Source organism: Capra hircus, chromosome 13 (genome assembly GCF_001704415.2).
Source record: "Capra hircus breed San Clemente chromosome 13, ASM170441v1, whole genome shotgun sequence".
NCBI classification, from domain to species: Eukaryota; Metazoa; Chordata; class Mammalia; order Artiodactyla; family Bovidae; genus Capra; species Capra hircus.
In genome coordinates, this window is record NC_030820.1 from 66,862,513 (window position 1) to 66,889,592 (window position 27,080).

At 46.9% G+C, this 27,080-nt stretch overlaps 1 protein-coding gene across 1 annotated transcript; it reads left to right on the forward strand.

Moving 5' to 3' along the window:
* Positions 1-26,764, forward strand: LOC102186320 (lipopolysaccharide-binding protein). Its single transcript, XM_005688551.2, has 15 exons — positions 1-170; positions 870-984; positions 3,946-4,074; positions 4,899-5,054; positions 7,882-7,945; positions 10,899-10,962; positions 12,039-12,130; positions 14,777-14,953; positions 17,789-17,848; positions 19,011-19,181; positions 21,741-21,808; positions 23,172-23,217; positions 24,118-24,181; positions 25,379-25,455; positions 26,344-26,764. The coding sequence occupies exons 1-15, from the start codon at positions 47-49 to the stop codon at positions 26,374-26,376; spliced, it is 1,440 nt and encodes a 479-aa protein (XP_005688608.1). The 5' UTR covers positions 1-46; the 3' UTR covers positions 26,377-26,764.

Below are 27,080 nucleotides of genomic sequence, written 5' to 3' on the forward strand. Positions count from 1 at the left end.
CAAAGAGACTCTGACCCATCCCTGCCCAGAAGGAGCTGAGGACGGGATGATGGCCAGACCATATTATATGGTAGTGGCCCTACTGTTGCTGGCAGAGTTCACCAGGTTTGGAGAAGGAACACCTAATCCCGGGTTCGTGGCCAGGATCACTGGAAAAGGCCTGGAATATGGTAAGAGAGGGGTGTGATTCCTCTGGAGCTCGTTTCTGCCCACCAAACTGGTGTGGTCATCGGATTGAGGAATCACAGGCTGGGGTTCTGCCACTGCCTGGCTTAGAAACCTTGGATATCAGCCTTAGAAACCTTGGGGCTTCAGATTCCTCATCTTGAATGACAGAAGCCAAGGATAGGACTAGATCAGTATTTCTTCCCAGGGTGGTCCATGGACCACCCATATTAGAATTGCTGGGACACATATTAAAATACAGATTCCAGAGACCCACCCAAGACTGGATGAAGTTGGATCCAGACACCTGCATTGCTCACACAACCCAAGCGATAGTAAAAAACCCTAAGGTTTGACCAAACTGCAGTCAGGGATTCCTCAAAAGCCCCACTGTATCCCACTATTGCTTCCACGACCTTAATCCGGATGAATAAATAACAATGATTGCCACTGACCTGGCACTTTGCATTCATGATCTAATTTAATGCTCAGACTCAGGTTAGTATCATCATCATCGTTGTTGTTGTTACCTTTTTATAGATGGGGGAACTGAGGCTCAGGGAGTATAAGGAAATTCCTTGGGATTACAATAGTATGTGGTAAATCCTGCATTTCATCCCAGTCCACATGACTCCAAAGCCCAGCCATTCAACTGTTATATTTAGCTACCTCCCACTGATTGTGTTAACTCTATGTTCCCCCAGCCCATCAATATGGAGAAGCCACCCTGAAGAATGAGCTGTCCACCACCAAGATGCATGATTTGTCAGGAAGCTACGGAATTGGTTGGCTTGGAAGTGTGAATTATGTGTTTAGTGGGTGAGGTCTCTGTTCTCCATGGGGGCAGCAGAGGGGGAAGAATGGGGACCGAGGGTCATGGGGAAGGGGGATAAACATTGGACCATCACTTGGACTAAAGGTAAAGGGATCGTGGCCAGCTCTTGTGGGACTTTTGGAAGGTGCTATGTGTTTTTTGAATCTTCTGAATTAGAAACCATTCATCAGTTCCTATGCCAGCCCTGCAAAGATCAGCTCTGGATTATTCCTCTGCCAGGGAAACCTGGGTGCTTCCCTTGTGGCTCAGATGGTAAAGAATCTGCCTGCAATGTGATAGATCTGGGTTTGATCCCTGGGTCAGAAAGATCCCCTGGAGAAGGGAATGGCAACCCACTCCAGTATTCTTGCCTGGAGAATTCCATGGGGAGAGGCTACGGTCCCTGGGATCACAAAGAGTAGGACACGACTGAGGGAATCCTGGCTACTCTCCAGATCAAGGACCTGTTTGAGACGTACCATCCACACTTCAGAGCCTGTTAGGGGTTGCAATCAAGGACTTTAAGTCTTTCTGGACCTTGTCCATATTTTATTTGCATACTACTCCTTGAAGATAGCATCCACACATATCCCCAATAAGAAATGAAGAAGGAGCCTCCTGGTCTCTGTTTAATAGCCCTGGTTTCCCTTCTCCCTCCCTGTGAGATGTAACTGACCTTACACTCCCTCCAGCTTTTTCATATTCAGCCCTAGAATCCTCACCCCTTACTCTTTTTTCATTCATTCTTTGATTATATGAATTCTTCCCCAGCTTCCTCAGTGTCCAGAATAGGTTCTTGGGGATCGTTTGTCCATCACTGACAGAAAAGGCTGCTTCTTAGAATCCTTCTCAAGTCTCTCAAGACAATTTCCCTGAGATAGTCGGCAAAAAGAAGCCATTTTAAATTTAGGCACAGACAGTAAATACCCAGGACGTGCCACTTACAGGGCGATGCTCCTTACCACAGCCCTAGAGCACCCCCTTGCACTTGGTGTTCACAGTGAGTTACTGTGGTCTGTTAACAACCGGATCTACCACCAACTGTAAACTCTCCAGGTCAAGGACTGAGTTTTGAATCTCTATGGCCCCTGTCCCTGGAGCCAGGTCTGACAGAGCAGGAGAATCTCAATGAATTTTTGTTGAGTGGACAAATAAGTGTTGATCTGACAAGAACCACCAACTTAAATGACCACAGTGAGTAATGAAGATGAGTGTCCCAGGCAAGATGAATGTATCCATCAGTCACTAGCTGGGAAAGTAGAACCCATGACAGGAACTTCAGTGGAGGGAACTGCATATAAGGAATTTACTACAAATTGAGAGTTGAAAACCACTTTGAGAATGATGACGCAACCTAAAATTAGCAGCAATGAAAAGCTACTAACATCCTCTCTAAAAGCCAGAGAGAAAAAGACAAGACAACAGACAAAATCAACCGAGTACAAGATCTCTAGAAAGGATCTAAGGATCTCTAGAAAGGAGCTAAGATCATGAAGGAAGGGACTGTCTGCAGGAGTTGCCCCAGTGTGGAAATGTAACCAACACTACCAAGACACAATCTGAGGCAGAGAGGAGAAAAAATATTCTGGCTTCTCCCCTTTTCCTATCCACTCATCTCTTCCCAAAGCGTCCCATTGGCCGGTTGTTCTTTGCAACACCAGTTGCAAAGAATCCTAGGAAATGTGGTTTGCACACATCATTCCCAGTTAACATATGTTTAGAAGAAGGGATGAACAAGCAATGGACCTGTGAACAAAAAAAAAAAAAACAAATGACCAGAGCAATGTTTACCTGGAAGGCACCTGCCCTCTTTAAAGGGGTCACTGCTACTCACCTGCAGTCGATTGAGGCTGTCAGGGAAAGTGAACAATGTTTTATTTTAAACTCTATAGGAAAAGAAAAGTGTATCTACAGCATATTTCTCACATGTGTGTCCCACAGGTCCCAGGATCTAAATAGTGAGCCCTTATTTGTATTCCAAATGGGTTAGGGTGGGAATACGAAAGGGAAGCTGAAGGATACATAACGCAATGCCAGCTCACATTGTTACGAAAGTGAGATCCAGATGCTTGCCATTTGAAAGGGGAAAGTTTGGTGGAAAGGAAAGTTTGTGCTATTTCAGAGGCCAGCAACTAAAGGAGAGGGTGGAGTCAGTTCCAAAGGCCAACTCCCCGCTGACAATCAGTGGGCAAGAGTTTCAGGGGTGCACAGGTGGAGGGAGCGGGCTGCATACAGAAGCGGCACAGTCAGCTCTGCCAGTCACCCTGGAACTGGCCATCCGGGGGTCTGATCAGCATCATCTTGACTCTTAAGTAAAATTAGTCTATAGTTACAGAGTTGGTTTGTTCCCATTTCTTGGAGGCTGATTCTTGGAATTACGTCATAGCTACCTTCTGGTTATCATGTGGTTAACTTCTTCCACATAGTGGGAGTTTCACTATATACAAAACGGCTCAAAGGATATGGCTCAGAATATTATCTGAAGCCCTTGAGGAGGAACTAAAGGTTCTTTCTTTAATGACTAAACTATTATTGTTTGGTCTGGTTTGACAAGTTTCCTTTGTTTCTGCGTTTTCTCACTTCTCCGATTAAAACATATTCTTTGACTAAAGTTTTTCTACAGAAAGGCAGGCAGACAGCATGGGGCCAGGGGCAGACCATCCACAGGGTTCTCAAGGTGGTGAGAATCCAGTAAGTAGGATAGACATGGGCAGCTCGTGAGGGCAGGTGTCAGAGGCAAGAGGAAAGTCTTTGGTCTTGGAAGCTTGGGGAAGAAAGGCTTCCTGGAGGAGGTAAAACCTGAGCAGACCATGAAGGATGTGAACGAAATGATTTATTTGTCCTTTTTGGTTTAAGTCAGTAAACTTGAAAGAGTGTGAGAGGCTGAAGGGGACTCTAAAGATTCATTTAGAGGACTGATGTGCCCCTGGTTTTTCTGAGTCTGATAATCTGTCTTCCTTCCCTAGAATGAGGATCCATCGCTTCTTACTCCAGGACTCCCAGCTGAGTCTACACCCAGGTCAGGGTATCAAAGCCTCCTTGTCCGATAACTACATATCTGTTGGTGGGAACTGGAAGGTGGAAAAGTCTTTCATGTGAGTAGTACTGGCATTAGACTGTCTCTTGACTTTGGGCAAGGGCATATCCTCTCCTGGGCTTCCCTGGTGGCTCAGTGGTAAGGAATCCGCCTGCCAAGTAGGAGACGCAGGTTTGATCCCTGGGTTGGGAAAATCCCCTGGAGAAACAAACGGCAACCCACTCCAGTATTCTTGCCCCAGGGACAGAGGAGCCTTGCCAGGCTCCATGTGGTTACAAAAGAGTCAGACACAACTTAGAGACTGCATAACATAAAACAAAATGTCCTCCCCCAGTGGAATTCCCTTACTGGGTTGAAACCTCTCCAGTCAATAAATGATGCAGATCTGACCATCCTTAAGCCTTAGTTTCATTATCTGTAAAATGGGGTCAATAATAATCCACCTCATAGGTGCAGTTGTAGCTTATACAAAATAACAGTTATAAGGCATTTAGCAGTGTGCCTGGCACACAGCTAATACTCGACACCAGCTGTGTGTGCATGCTAAGTCACTCATGTCCAACTCTTTGCAACCCTACAGACTGCAGCCCACCAGGCTCCTCTGTCCATGGGGATTCTCCAGGCAAGAATACTGGAGTGGGTTGCCATTTCTTTCTCCAGAGGATATTCCTGAACTAGAGATGGAATCCACGTCTCTTATGTCTCCTGCATTGACAAGAGGATTCTTTACTACTACCCTACCCGGGAAGTTTAAAAATTGAGACTCAGGACCTGCAACTAGTTGGTGGGGACTGAGAGACAAACCTGGGTCTGCATAAGTTTGGCTCATCTTCTCAGAGGTGACTGACTCTATACCCTTTGCTTCTCATTTCTCCCACCCAGCACCTTACACGGTACATTTGATCTGAGTGTGGACGGCATTTCCATCTTGGTTTCTCTGAACTTGGGCAAGGACCAGTCTGGGCGACCCACTGTCTCTGTGATCCACTGCCACAACTCCATCAGCCATGTCAGCGTTGAAATTTCTGGACACATAAGGTAAGTGACCCCCAAACACACTTGCTGGAGATTGTCAGAGCTGCCTCAGCAGCCAGCTCACCCAGGGGACGCCTCCAATGGGACATAAGAGCAAAACTGAGGATCCATCAAGATCAGAGATCAACAAACTAAGTAAGGCCTAGGGGCCAAATCCACCTGCCAACCATTGCTTAAATTTATCTATTTTTAAATATTCATTTATATATTGGGCTGCACCAGGTCTTAATCGTGCATGTGGGATCACTGATCTTTGTTGCACTTGGGATCTTTAGTTGTGGCAAGCACCTTCTTAGTTGCTGTTCATGGGATCTAGTTCCCTGACCAGGGATTGAACCTGGGCCCCCTGCATTGGGAACATGGAGTCTTAGCCACCAGACCACTAGGGAAGCCACAGCCACCAGTAAGCAAAGTTTCAGTGGAACACAGCCATGCCCATTCATCCAGGACTGCTTTAGTCTGACAACAGCAGTGTTGAGTAGTTGGCAGAGACTATTTGGCATGCAGTACCCAAAATATTGACAATCTGGCCCTTTAAGAAACAGTTTGCCAATGCCTGGGCAAGACTGTCTTCCAAGGCAAGCCCGCATTTCAAAGTGATTTCCCTGGAGGGTCCGATCAGTGAATGTGGGATGAACGGTGGTGGTCTGTGGGGCAACAGCCTCTCACTGGGTTTGGGTTGGCAATGCGTCACTCAGATCCCAGCAGGACACACAGGGCAACTCGAAAGGCTTAACTGACAAGAGTCAGTGGCAAACAGGAGGGGAATATTAACTGGAGTGTGGGCAGGATGAAGGAGTGGTCAGCAAGGGAGGCAAGGAGGTTACCGGAGCCTGAAGGAACTGAAATCTCAGAGGAGGGGCCGGGGGACAGGACTATAGTGGTCCAACAGGGAGGCGCCTGGTATAAGTACCCCATCTCCTCTCTCCTTCCTGCCTGTGCCTCCCACTAGCCAAAATAACCAGCAGCCAGAGAGCAAGAGAGTTTGGGAGATGAATCTCTAGACATCAGCCCTCCAGGACACAGAGAAGAGCAGAATGGAGTTGGCAGGGGAGCTTCTTGCCTGGAGAATTCCATGGACAGAAGAGCCTAGTAGGCTATAGCCCATGAGGTCGCAAAGAGTCAGACACGACTGAGCAACTAACACTTTAACTTTTCAAAACGTATATAATTAGTCCTCTATAAATACATTTTTAGTTTGGGAGTGAGGGTTTCTTCCTGTCATTTGTTACTATAAATAATGCTAGAAGAATAACCTTGGGGAATAATACCATTTTATACCTGGTCAAATAAACTCTAGGATTTATTCTTAAATTGGTATGTGCATTTTGTAATTTTAATATTTACCAGCAAACTTCCCTCCAAGGGACTTGCTAGTTTTCACATCCATTAGCAAGGTAAGAAAGTACGATGGCCATCACAGGCAGATCATCAGAGATTAAGCTTTCTGCCAATATGAAAGGTAACAGTGTCTCAGTTTTAGTGAGTGTCTATCTTGTGAATAATGTTGTGCATCCTTAAGAGCCATGTATTTCATGTTTTCTAAACAGATTATTCATATCCATTCTTATTCTTCTCGGTCCACCGTTCCTTCTCCCCAAGAAATGTTTAAAACTTTTGACATACAAATTCACCAGCCTCCTCTAAGTTGCAAGTTACAAAAATTCAACTCAGGTGCTTAAGCATTGAGAATGGACTTGACTGGCTCACACATACCTAAAAAGTCTGTGCATGCTCAGTCACTAAGTCGTGTCAGAGGATTTTGCAACCCCATAGACTGTAGCCCGCCGAGCTCCTCTGGCCATGGGATTTCCCAGGCAAGAATACTGGAGTGGGTTGCCATTTCCTCCTCCAGGGGATCTTCCCCACCCAGGGATTGAATGCACATCTCCTGCATCGGCAGGCAGGTTCTTTACCACTGAACCACCAGGGAAGCCCCAAAAGTCCATGGAGGAAGCCAAAGCTGTGATTGGCTTCAGGTGTTTGATATTGCCAGGAATCTCTCTGTCTCCTGGGTCTAGGTCTGACAGGTCAGTCTCAGACAGGGTCCTCCACTCTTAGAGTGGCAGAGATGGTCACAGAAAGCCAGGTTTCCTTGTCAGTTAGAGCCCATCTCAGCAAGCAGGAGCAGCCTTTTCCGTAGGGCTCCAGGTAGAGCACTGGCGAATAAGAACTTTGACCAAGTTCTTGTTGGTCAATGTGGGATCACAAGGCCGTTCCTTGGATCAATCATTTTGGACTGTTATTGGCTGAGCCAGGGTCTAGGGTCCACCTCTAGACCTAGGGGTTAGGAGTAGGGTTAGTCCCACTGAACCACCAGTTCTGGAAATAGGAAATGAGTGGATTCTAAGGAAGGAAAAGAATATTGGAGATGTTGATGTATATAGTTAATACCACACCCCTAACTAGCCTACTCTCACCTATATTTCTGATTTAGCAGCACACTCTGGGTCACCACCCCTCAGATTAAGTTCCTCTGGCCAGGTCCCTTCTTGGACCAGCACGCAGGAAAGCTCAGATCCAGGGGCAACCCTTCTCTTGGGAAGTGAAAGTGAACGTGTTAGTCACTCCGTCGTGTCCAACTCCTTAGGGTTCCATGGACTTGTAGCTGGCCAGACTCCTCTGTCCATGGAATTTGCCAGACAAGAATACTGGAGTGGATTGCCGGTGCCCCCCTCCAGGGGGTCTTCCTGACCCAAGGATTCAACCCACATCTGTGTCTCCTGCCTTGGCAGGCGGTTTCTTTACCGCTAGCGCCACCACTAGCCCTCTCTTAGGAGTCTCAGCTAATCATAAAGTGGGTTCTGACCTGATTTCCTCTTTTCTCCAGCTGGATCCTGAACCTCTTCCATGAAAGAATTGAAAACAATGTCAAACCCATCTTGGAACAAAAGGTAAACAAAAGGATGAGCAGATTTGTAGTTAACACACAGATCATCGGCTTGTACACGTTTGGTGTGTAGACAGGCTTGGCTCTTAAATATGTTGTCACTGGAATTTGCTTAGCAAAACCTTCTTCAATCATGACGTAAAGGATAATGTCAAGGCTTTTCCAGATTCATATAACCACACATGCTAAATTGGCATTTGGAGCCGAAAGAGTGATATCTTTGTTATAAATAATGTTAGATACGGAGAAGTGACTTTAAATCCTTTCCTCACAGCATATACAAAAATCAACTCCAGGCGGTCTAAGGATTTAAATGCCAAAATAAATCTAAGCATTTCATGGAGAAAACCTAGGATATCTTTCTTATCTCAAATAGAGGAAAATATTTCTCAAATAATGTTCCCTCTCCTGACCCCGTAAAATGCACCACAGTGAAAATAGCAGTGAGGTCAGCCCTTGGTATCTCTCACCTCTACAAAAAGCCTTGGTCCTAGAGGCAAAGAGGTACCTCTTCCATTTCCCTCTGTGTATCTTTGGGCGAATTGAGGGACCCCTGGAGTCTCAGTTTCCTCATTGGTTAAACGGAGACAATAACCCCTATTTTGAAGGGAGCTGTGAGGATTTGGTTGGATAGAGGTACACTGGGTGTGTTCAGAGGGCTCACGTTATTACTGTTACAGAGTCATTTCCCATCTGGGTTTCACCTCCTTGAACCCTCACTGTTGAGCGCATGAACTCTGTAAGCAGATACTTTGGGAAAAATCCCAGCTCTGCCACTTTGCTGGCTGTGATGCCTTGGTTAACTGGCCTAACCTCTCTGGACCCTAGGATTCTTATCTATAAAATAGAAATAGGGTTTCCCTGGTGGGCCGGTGATTAAGACTCCTCACTTCCACTGCAAGGCGGCAGGGTGCAGGTTCCTTCCCTAGTTGGGGAAGTTCTTCATGCCGTGAGGTGCAGCCAAAAAAATAATAGAAAGAATCATAGCACCTACCTTGGAGGGCTATTGTGAGGACCATACAACATCATAGCTACAGGCACTGCCCAGTGCCTAGTACAGAAGAGCAGCTAGGTAAAGGGGGCAAGCTTAAAAAAAGGGGAGGGCAAGCTTATTTTCATAGACATGTATGCTCCTGTAGCCCTGTGCAGCAGGTTGAGGCCGTATCTGCCCTAACCACATAGGAAACATGGGCCAGAAAAATCCGGGTGCCATGTGTCCAGTGGGAAGCGGGGCAGGTGTCAGAGAGGCTAAGCACAAGAACAGACAGTTTCCAAGGGTGCAGTCACTGACTGGCCTCCACGGGGCTGTGAGTGCAAAGCCCCAGGTGGCTCTGCAGAGAAGGGGGCTAAGGGTGGATGGACGCAGGCCTGGAAGGGCTGGCTGCCCAGGAGTGCTGCCTTTACCCTCTGCTTTAGGAGAAGCCAGGCCAGGCGCACCCGACGCAGGCTGACTTGGAGTTTGCATCAAACAGTGGTTCCCAAGGAGGGGACAGCTCCCCCATAATCATTCAAATTATGCAGAATGATAAAATGAACAAGGGATTCCCTACGTGGTCCCTTTTCTGTTTCTTCTCATGTCAAAGGGGAAGTCTCCATTTAGGGCTAATACGTGCTGAACACTTTCCTTTAACAAAGAGGGGGCATTATCTTGTGGGCAGCTATATCTAGCCCACCTTGCAGAGTGGCTTTTCAACCCCTTGGACTCTTTTTCCCAGGTATATCCTGTTTGTGCCAAGGGATAACAGTTTCCCTTTGACAACAGTGAGAGTTTTCTGTATTTTTTATTAAACGTCTGTAGCTTTTAGGGGCTTCCCGGGTGGTTCAGACAGTAAAGAATCTGCCTGCAGTGCAAGAGACCAGAGTTTGATCCCTAGATCAGGAAGAAAGGAAATGGCAACCCACTCTAGTATTCTTTCCTGGAGAATTCCATGGACAGAGGAGCCTGGCGGGCTACAGTCCATGGGGTCACGAGTCAAAGACGACTAAGTGACTATATAGTTTTTAAAAGGACACTTGGTATAAAAGAAGTATTAATACTTTAACAGGTAAGAAAGGAAAATTCATAGAAATGGTATAGATAAGGCTAACGTTAGGAAATGACAAGCTTCCAACTTCTGGGATCTCCCATTCTTGACACGGAGGAGGAAGCTGGTGGCTGGCTGAGGAAAGGAATTCTCCTGGTTGTGCTTTGGCGCGCCCTCTGGTGGCCCTAGTGAGTACTGCCTGCAGACGAGGCACCGAAATCCTTCACAGATCCGCTAATTCCAGACTGCAAGGAATCCCAGTAGGAAGAGAGGGTAAAGGAGCAGAAGAACGGGGCTGTGGAGCCTCTGATATAAGAGCTGCCTCCCGCACCTAGAAGCTCTTCTGTTTTGTCCCTCTGATCTCTCTCTGTCTTTTTTTCTTTTCTAAAATATTTTTTGATGTGGACCACTTTTAAAATCTTTATTGAATTTGTTACAGTATTGCTTTTTGTTTTATACTTTGGCTTTTTGACCAGGAGGCATGTGGGATCCTAGCTCCCCAACCACACCCCCAACATTGAAAGGCGAAGTCTTAACCACTGGACCGCCAGGGAAGTTCCCCCAACCCCTGCTGTCTAATAAATGCACACTGCACTTCTGGGCACTTAGCAACCAGTGGGCATTGAACTGAAGACCATGACAATAGCAGACTTCAGGGCAATGCCGACTTGACCACCATCTGCTTTTAATGAGGGTTCCAGAAAAGTCTAGGAACTTAAGCTGGGCAAACACAAATGGGCAGCGACCAAGTCCTGTGGTTGATGGAGGTCTCATCTCCATTTTCATCATATTCCCCCTCCTCTCCACTCATCTGCCTACAGGGTGGGCATATGACCCATGGTTCCTGAAGTGGCGGTGGGGAAGTGGGCAGGGACACGGCCTGGGAGGGAGATGGGGAGGGACTCACGTGGCTGTCTCGTCCACTTCCGGCAGATCTGCGAAATGGTCAGGAAGTCAGCAATCTCCCGCCTGGAGCCCTATCTCCGCACCCTGCCAGGTTTGGAGCCCTCCTCTCTCCTCTGGGTGCTGTCAGGTTGTGCAGCACCCAGTGCCCCTGGAACCATCACCATCATCTCCCAAGAACCCTGGGAGAACTTTCCCCATCGAGTATTTCTCCATCCTACATGTGGACATCTGAGGGTCTGCTCTCTGGAGACAGGGGCATAGGTGATCAAGGGTGGGAACTCAGCAACCTGCTGGGTGCACCAGTGGGCAAAGGATTACAAACACATGGGAGAATCACTTGCTGACTCTGTACTGGCTGCTTGAACAAAACAGGGGTGCTCTGAGATTCCCATGCACCCCTGAGCCTTGCCCATCCGGTGTCCACAGTACCTTGTACAATCATACATCAGGTCAGGTCCTCCCCTCTTCTTAAAGCCATCAAAGACTCCCCTGACTATTAGAATATCAACTCCACAGTGGGTGATACAGCATCACATGGGCAGGCCTGACTGCAGCTTCGTCATGCTCTGGGCAACTTGGCTGCTACATGGGTCCCTGTGATTCCACTAATACACCGTGTCCCATACTTCTACAAGATCTCTGCATGTGTCATTCCCTCTGCCAGGAACATCCTTCCCCGCGTCTCCCCTTCTGCCCGCCCTGCCAACCAATTGACACCTATTCCTCCTTCAGGTCTCGGCCCAAGCAAAACCTCCTCTGACTCTATATCCCCCATATCACCCCCTTTATATGGCTAGCATCATCCTGTGAATTTATGCTACCTAGCAGAGTTGTGATTTTATATCTATTTGCTCAAATACTTGTCTTGTTTTCCCTTTTGGATTGCCAGCTCCAGAAAAACAGAGACTTTGACTCTCCTACTAACCTGTTTCATTAGCCTCTTGCGTTCATTGTGCCTGGTATATAGCAAGTACTCAATAAATATTGAATGAATGAGTGTATGAAGCACTCTTTTTGTGACTGAAGTTACCATTGATCAGCACCAGCCCCATTTTCACTCTCCAAAGGCTATATGGGAAAAGAGCGCCATAGATTTGCACAGTGCACAACTTGAACAACTGTGTTTGGCTCCCTTGTTCATAATGCTGTCTCTCTCCTGCTCCATAGTCACCTTGATGATTGACCAGATTGCCGGCATTGACTACAGTTTAGTAGGAGCTCCCCAGGTGACCTCCCAAGGCCTGGATACACACTTCAAGGTAAGGGGCTGTAGAGAAAGGGCCTTGGAGCCGGGGGCTGGCAGAAAACCAATTCTCCCTCTCAGAGTTGGCTTCTCCTCTCCTCCAGACCATCTGCTTGTCAGTCCATGTCCCTGACCAGTGCCCACAGTGGGAAGATGTGATACACAGCACATACTGCAGAACAAAACCCAAGATGAGGTCTCTGAACCAGCACGGTAAATCCGTCTGGAATCCAGAAGACCTGAGGTCAAATCCCTAGCACTTATGTGCTGAAGAACCTTGGGAGAATTATTTAACTTTTCTGAGCCTCCATGGAATTTGAATAATAATAGCCTTATATCATAAAGTGACTGCGGGAATTAAGTGAGATGTGTATACCGTGCATAGCCAAGTGCCTGGCACGTAGTATGTATATGGGCACCAGTATTATTACCTCCTGCCTTACTCCCTATAGTAGACTGAAGAATGGCTCCCTTAGAGGTCCGTGTCCCAGTCCTCAGAATCTGAACATTTTACTGTATATGGCAAGTGGGATTTTGAAATATACGGTAAAATGTTTAATTAAATGAAGGATCCTGAAACGACAAGATTATCCTGGATTAATGGGCTAGCTGTTGTCATCACTTTGTGCTGTGCTTAGTCACTCAGTCACTCTTTGCGCCCCCAGGCTCCTCTGACTGTGGGGATTTCTAGGCAAGATTACTGGAGTGGGTTGCCATGCCCTCCTCCAGGGGATCTTCCCAACCCAGGAATCAAACTGGAGTCTCCTGCATCGCAGGCAGATTCTTTACCAGCTGAGCTAACAGGGAAGCCAGTTGTAATCATAAGGGTCCTTATAAAAAGGAAAAGAAAGAAAAGAAAGTGAAGTCATTCAGTCATGTCTGACTCTTTGCGACCCCATGGACTGTAGCCTACCAGGCTCCTCCATCCATGGAGTTTTCCAGGCAAGAGTACCGGCATGGGTTGCCATTTCCTTCTCCAGGGGATCTTCCCAACCCAGGGATTGAACCTGGGTCTCCCGCATTGTAGGCAGATGCTTTACCATCTGAGCCACCAGGGAAGCCCCTTATAAAAAGGGGGCAGGTGGTAAAGGACAGGAGGTTATGTGACAACAGAAGCAAGAGCTTGGAACTAAAGGTCAGAGTGATGCAAGGGAGGGGCCAGAAGCTAAGGAATGCAGGTGGCCTCTACAGGGTAGAAAAGGAAGCAGATTCACCCCAGAAGCCTCAAGAAGGCAGACTTGCCAACATCTTGAGTTTTAACTTCTGACCTCCAGAAATGTGAAGGACTACAATCTCTGTTGTTTTAAACCACTAAGATTACGGTCATCTGTTACAGCGGCAGTAGGAAAAGAATACACCCTGTCTTCATTCTGGTCTTCTCACAGCCCCTGTTGAGCCAGGTCCTGGACTGTCACCCTCTCCAGTTTTATTTATTTAACTAACACCTAACACTTACAGGGCTTCCCTTGTGGCTCAGACGGTAAAGTGTCTGCCTGCAATTCGGGAGACCTGGGTTTGATCCCTGGGAGACCTGGGTTTGATCCGTGGGTTGGGAAGATCCCCTGGAGAAGGAAGTGGCAACCCACTACAGTATTCTTGCCTAGAGAGCCTGGTAGGCTACAGTCCATGGGGCAAAGAGTCGGACACGACTGAGTGACTTCACACTTTCTTTACATGCTTTTTACTCTGAGCGTGCATGCTAAGTCGCTTCAGTCATGTCTGACTCTTTGCAACGCTATGGACTGTAGTCTGCCAGGTTCCTCTGTCCATGGGATTTTCCAGGCAAGACTACTGGAATGAGTTCCCATGCCCTCCTCCAGAGGATCTTCCGACCCAAGGGGTGAACCTATGTCTCCTGCCTCGGCAGGCGGATTCTTTACCACTAGTGCCACCTCGGGAAGCTCATCTCACTATAAGCCAAGTACTATTTTAAGTATTTGTACAAATGTTAATGCATGTAAATTTCATACCGCGTCTATGAAGTAGAAACCATTAGCATCATCCCCACTTTTTAAATTTTTTAATTAATTTTTTTGGTGGTGTCGGTCTTCGTTTCGGGACATGGGATCTTTGCTGCAGCGTGTGGGGTTTATCCCTGCGGCACACAGGCTCTCTGGTCAGAGCACGAGGGCTCCAGAGCGCAGGCTCCGTAGTTATGGCAAATGGGCTTAATTGCCCAGTTGCCCCCATGGCATGTGGGGTGTTAGTTCCCCAACCAGGGATCGAACCCGCACCCTGTGCATTGCAAGGTGGATCCCTGACCTCTGGACCACCAGGGAAGTCCCACAACATCTCCATTCTTCAGGTGAGGGAGTTGAGGCACAGAGAAGTCAGAGACTTACCCAAGATCCCAGAGTGAGTAAGTGGCAGGCCAGGATCCAAAACCAAACAGTTAAGCTCCAGAGTCCATACTTTTCGCTGGGCAGTGCTCCCTCCCCTGCATCCTGGGCCTGGAAGAACACAGGACACAGCTCCCACCCAAAGAAAACAGTCTACAATAGGGGAATTTCAGGTAGCTGTTAGGGCCTTCATACTGTAGGGCCACAGGAATCTTCGAAGACATCAGCCCTACAGCCTAGAGAGGAATCGCCAGCCCAGCCACCACCTGGGCCTGACGTCTCTGGTAGGGACCCTGGTGGCCGATGTGTCCTTTCATCTGCAGGGTGAATTCTTCAGCAGAAACTGGAACACCTCCGTCCCCTTTGATGCTCCACCGATCACGCTGCCCCAGAAACATGACCACATGATCTACTTTGCTGTCTCCGAATATGCCTTCAACACGGCCAGCAGGGTTTACTACCAGGCCGGGCAGATGAAATTCACCATCCAAAATAAGCATGTGAGTTGGGGGGGAGGAGGCTGGGGGTCCCTGAAGAGAAAATCAGATGGGACAGTAGATCCACTGTGAGTGCTCTGGGGAGCCGGGAGAAGAATGTGGTATTTGGAGCCTGACAAATAGGGGTTCAAATCCAGGCTGTGCCTCGGTTTCCCTCTTTGTGCGTGTGAATCCCAAGCATGCCTATTCCCCAGGAATTATATGAGAGACAGCCTGTAAGAACTTGAAGTCTGATACATGTATGTATGTTAGCTATAGTAGCAGTATGTTCTTTTTCAATTTTTATTTTTGGCTGCACCATTTGGCATGCGGGATCTTAGTTCCCCGGCCAGGAATCAAACCACCACCCCCTGCATTTCGAGCTTGGAGTTTTAACCACTGGACCACCAGTGAAGTCTCGATGGTATTTTCAAAAAATAACACAGGCTGTGGTGTGTTGTATCAGGTACTCCAAGCAGCAGATGCCAAGACAACTTCAGACTTATAAGAGATTTACTAGGAAAACACCTAGAGAGATAACCGGCATTGGAGGATGGAACAGGTGGGACGAGCCCTTGAAGTGAAGTTGCTCAGTCCTGTCCGACTCCTTGCGACCCCATGGCCTATAGCCTACCACACTCCTCCGTCCATGGGATTTTCCAGGCAAGAGTACTGGAGTGGGGTGCCATTTCCTTCTCCAGAGGATCTTCCCAACCCAGGGATCAAACCTGGGTCTCCCACATTGTAGGCAGACACTTAACCATCTGAGCCACCCGAGATAACTGCAAAGCAGAGGGAAGAAAGACTCAGCGGCAGAAATGCTGCTGAGTCTCTAAGTCTCAGCTAAGCTGAAGGGGAGCCCCAGCACCAAGCTTGCTTATTAGAGGAGTGTGTATCAGGCGGGCATCAAAGGAGTCTGGCTCCAAGGTGAAATCCTATGTGTGATCTATTAGGTCCACCTGCAGGCAGTTACATTGAGCTTTACCTGGCAGGCCTCACCCAGTCCAGACTTGGTTCATGGCCAGTGTTTGCTAGTTTCCAGAGTGAGGTGCCCTTAGGGACTCAAGCCTGTGCCTCACCTGTCAATCTGCATTCCTAGCCTTGATACGTCCCATTCAGAGGCCTATTTGTGGAGGGGGAGGGGGTAACTTCAGCTGAGATCCCTTCCTGGGGGCCTTGAAGACAGCTTTCTCCAGTTTGACTCAATAGTCAGTACTTTTTTCTTTTTTGGCCTCCTGGTGCTTCCCTGTCTCCTCCACCACCTCCCACTGGGTCCATGATGGCATCCTATGTCCTGCCACAGGGAAAAGGGGGACACAGCAGGGCCGGCACCCTTTCCAGTTTACCCTCTCGCTTCCTCTCTCGCAGTAAGCAAATGAAGCCTTGATCGTGACTTTCAGTTTGACTCGTTGTCTTAAGCGATCCCCTTGAATCCTGAAATCTGACAAAATTCTCCAGCTCTACCACGTGGGCTGTGCCCAGTCAGGGGCTGGGAGCTGTCTGGGAGAGGGTGGTCCCAGTGTGAATGGTGTGAGGCCTGAGTGTGAGGCAGGGGGTGTGGGAGCCTGTCAACCAGCTGCTTTGCTCACAGCTGATGCCTGTGAAGGGAGGTCTGAGCAGGGCACCCTCACAGCTCCCAGTCGAGCACTGTGATAAGTGCTAAATAGAGTTGGACTGTAAAGAAGGCTGAGCGCCAAAGAACTGATGCTAGCGAAGACTCTCGAGAGTCCCTTGGACAGCAAGGAGACGAAATCAGTCAACCCTAAAGGAAATCAACCCTGAATATTCACAGGAAGGACTGATGCTGAAGCTGAAGCTCCAATAGTTTGGCCACCTGATGTGAAGAGCTGAGTCATTGGAAAAGACCTTGATGCTGGGAAAGATGGAAGGCAGAAGAAGAGGGCAACAGAGGATGAGATGGTTGGATGGCATCACCAGCTTAATGGACACGAGTTTGAGCAAACTGCGGGATAGTGAAGGACAAGGAAGCCTGACGTGCTATAGTCCATGGGGTCCCAAAGAGTCAGACAACTTAGTGACTGAACAACAACAATCAGTATCAGTTCAGTTGCTCAGTCGTGTCTGGCTCTGTGTGACCCCTTGAACTGCAGCACGCCAGGCCTCCCTGTCCATCACCAACTCCCAGCAGCCCAAAGGAACAGTGGGGATCTTTCTTTTTAATACTTGCTTATTTAGCTGCCCCAGATTTCAGTTGCCCCATGCAGGATTTTTAGTTGTGGCATTTGGGATCTAGTTCCCTGACCAGGAATCATACTTGAGCCTCCTGTATTGGGAGCATAGAGTCTTAGCCTCTGGACCACCATGGAAGTCCCAAGGGTGAGGATCTTGAAGGGGGAAGAGATGGAGAAAGGTGTGCTGTCAACAGTTATAGGCAGGGCTCGCCAAGCTGAAAGATGAGCAAGTCCAAGGCATGGGTAGAGAATAGCACCATGAGAGACATCTGGCCAGAAAGAGTTTGGGGTTGGGGAAAGCCATATCTGAAAGCACGTTAAGTCCAGACTGTAGTGGTTACCAGGTCTTGTTGGCCCTTTAGGGGAGAATCCTGAGAAGTGATGAATAACAATCATAGACATTTATTAAGCCCTTCCTATGTTCCAGGCCGTGCACTTAGCTCTTTACCTCTAGAATATCTCGTTCAGTCCTTGCACACCCTGTACAAGTGCTATTATAATCATCCTCCTTTTCCAGATACAGAACCTAACGAAGTTTATCAAACATAAGTCAGCCAAAAACTAGCGGAAGCAGCATCTGAGGCCCCATTGCCTGACCTCCAAGTCCACGCCTCTAACTACTCTGGCATCCTGCTTCTCAACTGGCTTTTTGCTTGGTGTGTTGCAGATTCCCTTGGACTTCCCAATCCAGCTGCATACCAGCTCATTCTGGGCCATTATTCCTCAGGTAAGACCTTAGGACAAGCCCATTGACATGGGCCAAATGTTGAGATTGTGTGTGGACATCTACAAGCTGTGCATAAACTTTCTCCGAACAAACAGCTTACTTATTAACATAGTGGATAAAAGTAAGCAACTAAGTAAGTTATTAAGGTTTTTTTGCCTCAAAATTTCCATCATTCTCTGACTTCTGGAGGCATGAAGACACAGGATCCAGATTCAGATTGCTTGTGTTTGAATCTGGGATCTGCTGTTTCCTGTCTTGGGAACTCAATCTTGTTGGGCCTCAGTTTCTTCATCTATCAAATGGGAACAACTCTAGTACCTGCCCCCACTAAGTTACTGCTGGATTGGTCATTATCAAATGGGGGATAACACTCAGCCAGGACAAATATTCAGGATCCTTCCAGGGTGCAAATGGGACATATTGGGCAGGCTAATAACTGGGGTCTAGACCAACAATCAGTATTTGTTTGCTGTTTACGTATAGCAGAGCTGAAAAGTAGCAGGAGTAGAGTGGAGAAGAGTTCTCAGCCTGCCCTCTCTTGAGCCAGGCAATTCAGCTCTGGCCCCAGATTTGCACACTAATGAATACAGTGTAGGAGGCAGTATAGTGACCATCCACTGTTATTGGAGCTTGCCCATTGTGGTATTTCTACCCATCCCGATACATTATCAAAGTGCTCTTTGCAACCATAAAGCCATCCACTGAAAAAGAGTTCTAAAAATATAATTCCCTACTAACAAATATTTGGAGAATATTAGCTAATTTTTTCTCTCACTATTTTGAGTGTTTTTTCTTCTAAATTGGATATTGTCACATGTATGAAATTTTTGGCCATTTTCATGGAATAAAGTGAAACTACATTTTGTGTGCATATCCCCATTACTATTGAATTTTAACATGTATGCATTTATTTATAGCCATTTGTATTTCTTATCAACTAAATTGCTACATTAACCATTTGATATATTTTATATATTTTTTAACTTAATATATTTATATATATACGTATAAAATTCCCATCATCCTATGATTTTCCACTGCCAGTTCAGGGTCCTTGAAGATTTGAGTCTTGGGGGTTCTGCCCATCTGGCCTTCCCTAGTACAGCTCAAGGTCCCTCTGTCTGTCTCGTATCCTCCCCTAGTATCTGCCCTATTTTTCCAGCTGGCCATGTTGTATCCTAATATGGAACTAGAGCTTGAGACATCACCTGAATCAGCTCCATTCCTGACATTCACTCCCGGAAATGTGACGTTCATGCCAGTGATGGACATCCAGGCCTTCGTTCTCCTGCCCAATTCTGCTGGCCGCAAGTCCCTCTTCCAAATCAGGGCGGTAAGTCTGAATCTGTCCAGGGCAATAAAAGGTCATGTTTGCTATGGGTAGAAGCTCCTCCCTTGGCTAAAGGACTGGGAGACTACACAGCTGAAGGAGCTGAAGGCTATTTATTTCTGGTGTGTTGTGAGTGGGTCTTGCACACTTGGTCTGAACAGCCAAGCTTCCCGATATAGCTAATCAAACACTATCAGAGTTGCAAGAAACCTTAAAAGTCATTCACTCCAGCTGAGGTGGAAATTTTTAGCTTTCTCGCTGTTACATTTACTTAAATTGAAATTTTATTTAATTTAAAGCATTGTTGTTGTTGTTTAGTTGCTAAGTCATGTCAGAGTCTTTGCAAACCCATGGACTATAGCCCTCCAGGTTCCCCTGTCCATGGAGTTTTCTAGGCAAGAGTACTGGAGTAGGTTGCCATTTCCTACTCCAGAGGATCTTCCCAACCCAGGGATCAAATACTCGTCTCTTGTGTCTCCTATATAAACCTATTTAAAATGTTATAAAAAAAAATCATCAAATTACCTTTTCAAAGAAAATATAAAATTTAAAGAACTTTTAAAATAGCAATACTGTCCAAATTCATTCACAGATTCAACACAATCCCTATCAAAATCCCCTCTAGTTTCTTTGCTTCTAATGAAGGGAGTGCAGTTTCAATCCCTGATCAGGGAACTGAGATCTGGGAACCCACATACTGCATGTGGGGCCCAAAAAAACAAATAAACAAACAACAAAACCCTCCTTTCTCCACCCAAAGAACCAGAAAAACTAAGTCTAGTAAAATAGAAAACTTTTAGACAATAATTGTTTTACCATAGCTTCCTGGTGGTTCAAATGATGAAGAATCTGCCTGCTTAAAGGGAGACCTGGGTTCAATCCCTGGGTCAGGAAGATCTCCTGGAGAAGGGAATGGCTACCCAGCCAGTATCCTTGCCTGGAGAATTCCATGGACAGAGAAGCCTGCCGGGCTACAGTCCATGGGGTCCCAGAGTTGGACATGGCTGAGTGACTAACATTTAACTTATTGCTAAACTCCAGAGAGAAAAGAATAAACGAACTAGAGAATAGAACAGTAGAAATCACCCAATCTGAACTATAGAGAAAAAAACAGACCAAAGAGAAAAAATGAAAAGAGCCTATAACAAAAGATCTAACATTCAGGCCATCAGAATCTCAGGAGAGGAGAAAGCGGGAGGGGCTGAAAAGTACTCAAAGAAATAATGGCTGAAAATTTCCCACATTTAGCAAGAGACAGACAAAGCTGCAGATTCAAGAAGCTGAGCACATTCCAAACTAGATCAACCCAAAGAAATCTATGCCAAGACACATAATAATTAAATTTCTGAAAATTAGAGGTAAAGAAAAAGTCTTGAAAGCAGCAAGAGAAAAAAAAAAAACAACAAACACCTTATCTCTAAGGGAAAAACTTTTCCAATGGCAGCATGTTTTTCACCAGAAAACATGGGGGTCAAAAGAAAATGATTTTTTTTTTTCTTTTTCTTGGTCGAGTCATTCAGCATGCAGGATATTAGTTACCCAATCAGGGATCAAACCTGCAGTGGAAGTGCAGAATCCTAACCACTGGACTGCCAGGGAATTTCCAGACATGATATATGTCAAGTGCTATCTTAGCTCAGGCTCCCATGACAAAATATCATAGACTAGCTGACTTAAACAATAGAAATTTATTTCTCAAGTTCTGAGACTGGGAAATCCAAGATAAGGTCGGGAAGTAACACACATTGCATTGGCCAGAACTCAGTCACATGGCCATACCTAACTGCAAAGGAAGCTAGGAAATGTAGTCCAGTGGGTTGTCTTACTAAACTTGAAGCCGACTCTGCCACAGACCCTTCCCTGTTCATCTTCAATAGTTCTTGGCCACTGTTCAAACTGATAATGACCTTGTCTATGCCTAAGCAGCAGCCAGCCTTCTGTCCTTTGGTAGGGACACAAACAGTGTTCCGTTTTTCCTACCACAAGCCTCTGGGATATCAATCAGGTTTCAAAGTGGAGTTGTTCAGTAACGTTGCCACAAACACTGATTCAGGTGTTGCAGGTAAGATCTCACCTCCTGGAAAGAGGAAATGGACTCAGGTAGAACAGCTAACCATCATAGATAGGACAGGCTTTATGGAACCTCCTGATATGGTCACCTGGTTCAACCCCACATCTGTAATGGGTCAACCTTAATCATTAAACATAGATGTCAATTACTGATGCCTTTAAATGTCCCTAGGGCTTGGGGACTCTGAACTTTCGGTGGCCTGCTTACAGATGGACAGTCTCCCCATTCAAATGCTCTGTGTCTTTAGTCTGGCCTTATTTCCCCCTTCCTGATGCTTCCATGAAGATGGAGATGTCTGAAACTTCAGCTCACCTCTCTTTAAAGTCATCTGTGGAGCCACCTCCCTTCTGCCTCCTCAGTCCATAATCCTTTTCGCTCATATGTCCCACATCTGGCTGTGGTATCTATTTCTGGAGATTTGTCTCGCTCTTGGACCCAATAGCATGTCTTCATGGGCCGAGAATCTGGATCATCCTCTTTTGCTCTTCTAGAGTACCAACATCTCCATCACCATCAATGTGAACTCCACGAGGATCACTGGTTCGTTGACCACAGGGAGGTAAGAGGCCATGGGTTGGGGAAGAGGGGAGAAGGGGGTGGATTGGTGCTTGTCCTAGCAGTGTCCTCTTTTCAGAGGCTTCACCTGTGCCCCACGTTTCATCCACTCTATGTTCTGCTCCCTGCTGAGACACACGTGCAATGGCTTCCCTGGGAGAATGAATTCCTGGTCTCACGGTTAGATGCTGTTGGCTCATAGAATGCCCTGACCCTGTTAAAAATGAACATCTCCTTAAGAGATCTTTAAAAAGAAAAGCTGGGCTTCCCTGGCAGTCCAGTGGTTAAGACTGTGCTTCCAATGCAGGGGGCACCGGTTTGATCCCTGGTCGGGGAACTAAGATCCCATATGCCAAGTGGCCAAATTAAAATAAATAAATACAGAAATAAAAAGTTAACAATGAGCATTTGGGGCTTTTGGAGTTTATGCATATGGCTTGGGGGTCTCTGCAGTGTCAGAGAAGACAGCCAAGGGCTTAGAGTATGAGACAGCAAAGCAAGGAGAATTCATGAGGACCTCACACAATTTACCAAGGAATTATCAAAACTCCCCTGCCCTGTGAGTGGAAAACAGAGAGATTGATCCAGGGTAAGTAGAATTTCTGAACAAGGAGACCAAGTCAGCAGCCAAGGGAAAGCCTGGGAGGAGGGAGATAAATATGGTGGGTGATTTGGCTTTTATAGTGACAGAAGTCAACGTGCCAGCATCATTTATGGTGCCTCTCTTTTCTATTTTTATTGTCTATTGCCATGCTATAAAATAACGCATGCTCATGGCAAGGAAAAATTGGAAATTACCAAAGTATTAAAAAAAAACACCAGACAAAATTCCCCCATCATTTTGCCACACAGAGATCATCACCATTAATAGTTTCATGGTTCCTTCCAGTTTTTTATACATTTTTATATCATTGGAGGCATACATCACCACTTTTTTTTGTATTCCACTTTTTCTGGTTAATATTTACATTATCATAATTTCTTCAAATTATCAAAGAGCCTCAGCGAACATTATTTTTAACGATGTCACTTCTTAAGTCACAGTGCATGCTTCATATTTTCATTTCATCACTCGGTAGCTGTGGTGCAAGGACTTACTTGCCCTGTGGCATCTGGGATCTTAGTTCCCTGACCAGGGATCCAATCCTGGATTGCAAGGTGGACTCTCAACCATGGGATCACCAGGGAAGTCCCACACAGTGCATGCTTAAAGGCTTAAATCCACAAGCACATTGCAGAGGAACCCTTGGGTATCCAGCCCCCAGAAATGCCCTTGCCCACAAGTACCACATGCCCCACTGGTCGGGGAACCTGAGGGAAAGTACCAGCCATAGCGTGGGGTGACCTGTGCTTCTCTTTCTGCACAGTGAGCTGAAATTGGAACTGAAGGACTCCAACATCGGTTTCTTCAATGTGAGTGGTTTTCCTTCAGCATTTCTTGAATGACCTCTCCAACCAGGGCTTCATGGGAAGACGCTTCATGGAAGGGCTCCAGGAGAAGCAATGAGATCCCAGAAAAGATGCACTGTAGTTTTGCAGGAATCAGGATATCACATCTGAAAGTTAATCACCCAAGAAGGGCAAAAAGAGTGACAGGACGTGAATGTTCAGAGCATGAGCTTTGGAGGATGATGGGTCTGGGCTTGTCCATCAGCTCTGCCACTTGCTACCTGTGAGACCTTGGGGAAAACACTTAACCTTTCTGAGCCTGTTTCTTTGACTATAAAATGGGAATGATAATAGCATCTATCTCGAATGGGGACTGCAGTTTGAGATGGGGCAATGAATTCAGTAAGACACCTTGACCAAATGTGTCACACATATTCCACTCTCAGTATATGTCACTATAACAAAGGCCAGGTACACAATCTCTTCTCAAAAGCCCTTGAGACTGATGAGTTTCAGAACTGGGAATTCTTGGGAGGTACTGTGGAGCATGCCCCCCTGGATCTGGGGCAGCATTCTATAATCAAACACACTCATAGTTTTGCAACAAAATTTTAAAACATTCAAATAAAGTAGAATTAAAAAAAAAATACCCACTAAATAGCACCAAGACAGTTCAAGTCATGTTTGGTCACAAAACTTGCCTGTGTACACCTGTGGAGAATGAAGTTCAGAGATTTGGGATTTGGGAATTGTGAGCAAGGAACCATTCATGTGTCATGGTGATGGTCATTGTCAACCTCTATTTTGTAAATGGGATAACAGGCTGATGTCTTCAGAGTGGGGAGTCAGATGTTCTTCCCATGGATTTCTGGTTTTTTTCTTGTCTTACTTGGTTCCTTTGCTCTGGCCCCTTCTCTGCTCCAGGTGAATTTGATGGAATCCATCTTCAATTACTATGCACTCCACACTGTATACCCCTCTCTCAATGGTAAGAATAGCTGCTACAGCCTGCCCCATGCAAAAGCTGAATTCTTCCCTTTCTGTAGGACTCATGGTTCATGAATTCATTCAACAAGGTGAGCCTCTCTTCTGTGGTGGCTGGGGATTAGCGATGCATGATCTTTGCCCTCGTGGTGTTCACACGTTGTTGGGAAGGCAGACATGTAAATGACAATGGTTAGATAAATGACACCACAGAAGAAAGCTGTGGGAACTAGAGGACTGTGGCAGCTAGCAGGAGGTGCTGAACACGACTTGGAGGTCAGTCTAGAGGGCTGGGTTGAGTCCCAAAGCCCAAGGAGTTAGCCCAAGGGAGACTGAGCATTCCAGGGAGCGCTGTGGAGAGCACCTGGAGTTAGCACATTTTAATTTTCATTTTGGGTTGTGCTGGCTCTTCATTGCTGTGAACGGGCTTCCTCTAATTGCGGCGATCAGGGGCTACTCTCCAGTTGTGGTGCTCAGGCTTCTCATCGCAGTGGCTTCCCTTGCTGCAGAGCACAGGCTGTCGGCACATGGGCTTCAGTAATTGCAGTGCGTGGGCTCAGGAGTTGTGGCTCGTGGGCTCCAGAGCGTGGGCTCCGTTGTGACGGTGCATGGGATTAGTTGCCTCATGGCGTGGGGGGTCTTCCTGGACCAGGGAATGAACCCTTGCCCCCTACGTTGGCAGGCGGATTCTTAACAACTGGACCGCCAGGGAAGTCCTGGGGTTAGCACATTTGGGCCCTAGGGTGAGGCAAGGTCGCTGACTTGCTGGATGACCGTGATGGAAGTAGCTCTTGGGATAGTGGCTGCCTGTGAACCCAGCGCGCCTCCTCTGATGCCAGGGCCTTCTCCAACTGGCCTCACCATCTAGCTTTTATGACCAAGAGATACAAGCAGCAAAACTAGCCTGGAAAAGATAAAGTGGAGATGGTAGTCCTTGGGGTTGAGTCCTTGCATGTAAACACTGCTCGCTGCATGTCCCAGCCCAGGCCACTTTAGATAGCGGATGAAAGGGGGCTTCTGAAGGGGCCAGTAGAAGCTCAAGAGGCTGAAGAGTGGACAGATGTGCCCTGCACCCAGTAGCGTGCCACATGTCAAAGGAGCCCACTCTCTCCTTAGCCAGCTGCAAATGCAATGTTCTGCATCTTCACATCTCCCTCATCTCCTCTGACCAGCCCACTGCTCTCTGCTCTTTATCTTTCAGCAAAGCTTGAGGAGGGCATCCCACTCCCTCTGCCAAGGGACACCTACCTCAACAGCTTGGAGTTCCAAATCCACGAGGTCAGTGAGAAGTGGGTGTCTGAATTGGGATCTCTAGACCTTCTGGGATATTTTCTTTAGGGCTGGTGGATTCTCAGGGGAGTCCCTGACCCTCACATAGATCCTGAACTGAATCCTCATAGGAAAAGAATTTTTGTTTTAAATTTTGGAGTATAAATGGCACGTTTTGATGATCTGGAATCTTGGCTTCAGTCAAATAGCTCAGCTCCCAATAATTCAGTTCAAACATGATAATGGAGCATCTTCAGTGTACAAGGCCTGTTAGCCATTGAAGGCAGGATGAGGGTGTAAAGGGGTCAGATTAGATGGACCACTTGAACTGATAAGGGGCCACCTGAAAAGCCCAGAATGTCCATGGCTGTGAGCCCTCACTAGGCCCCTGACCAGGCTTCCCAGCCTGGATGGGTGGTCCTGAAGAAAACCTGACTATGCTTTCTGGTGGAAGAAACATACCAGGGGCAGAGCCAGGGACAAGCATAGGACACTTTCTGATATAAATCCAGAAGTACTAGTTTACCGGTGTCATCACTGTGTAGTATGTTTCTTACTCCAAGGTAAGGGCTACATCCTTAGAAATTAATTATGTGAGGGGAGTAAACTCAACCAGCACCAGTGTGTACATGGTTCTCCCAGGGGGGTAAAAAATTGAAGCAGGAAAAGGACATTAGTGGATGTCTTCTAGAAGTCAGATCAGGAAATTGCAGATAAATTCCTAGGGGCAGGCAGCTGAGGGGCAGTGTTTAAGGCCTCCACGGGCTTGGTTTGTAGACTGACTTGGTTTTTGATTCAAGTGAGAATTTGTTTTTTCCTGTTAAGTTTTCCCTTTCAGGAAGCTCCGATGCCGTGCGACTCAGAAAGTATTTCTCGTCTTTTTTGCCTTCTCTCCAGAACTTCTTGTTCTTAGGGGCCAATGTTGATTAGCCTGATAATGGAAGAGTAACTGTGGTTTGGAGGAGTGGACGACACACGTGGACTGCCCTTGAACTTGCAGGGGTCGAAGCTGCCTCTTCTCCCATGAGTGTCCTCTGTCCTGATGGACGCAGGAAACGGCTGGCGCCTGAAGCCACACCTGACTTCCTCCACCCCTTCCTGTGTCCCTACACGTTCTTTCAGCTGTCCTCAGCCTTTCTCTGGGGAGCCAGTTCCAACTCCTTGCCCGTGGTCCCCTAGAGAAAACTTCAGTGATGGAAAAAAACATGAGCAGTGTTCAACCACCATGTAGCCCAAAGCATGCTGCTCAACATTAAACATACACGTGCAACTTTGTTGGAGAAGGCAATGGCACCCCACTCCAGTACTCTTGCCTGGAAAATCCCATGGACAGAGGAGCCTGGAAGGCTGCAGTCCATGGGGTCGCTGAGGGTTGGATACAACTGAGTGACTTCACTTTCACTTTTCACTTTCATGCATTGGAGAAGGAAATGGCAACCCACTCCAATTGTTCTTGCCTGGAGAATCCCAGGGATAGGGGAGCCTGGTGGGCTTCCATCTATGGGGTTGCAGAGTCTGACATGACTGAAGCAACTTAGCAGCAGCAGTACGACTTTGTAGATGTTATTCGATGTCATGGTTAAAGGAGCAAGTCAGACAGAAATGGGCTTAAAGCCTTGTTCTGCTACTTTCTT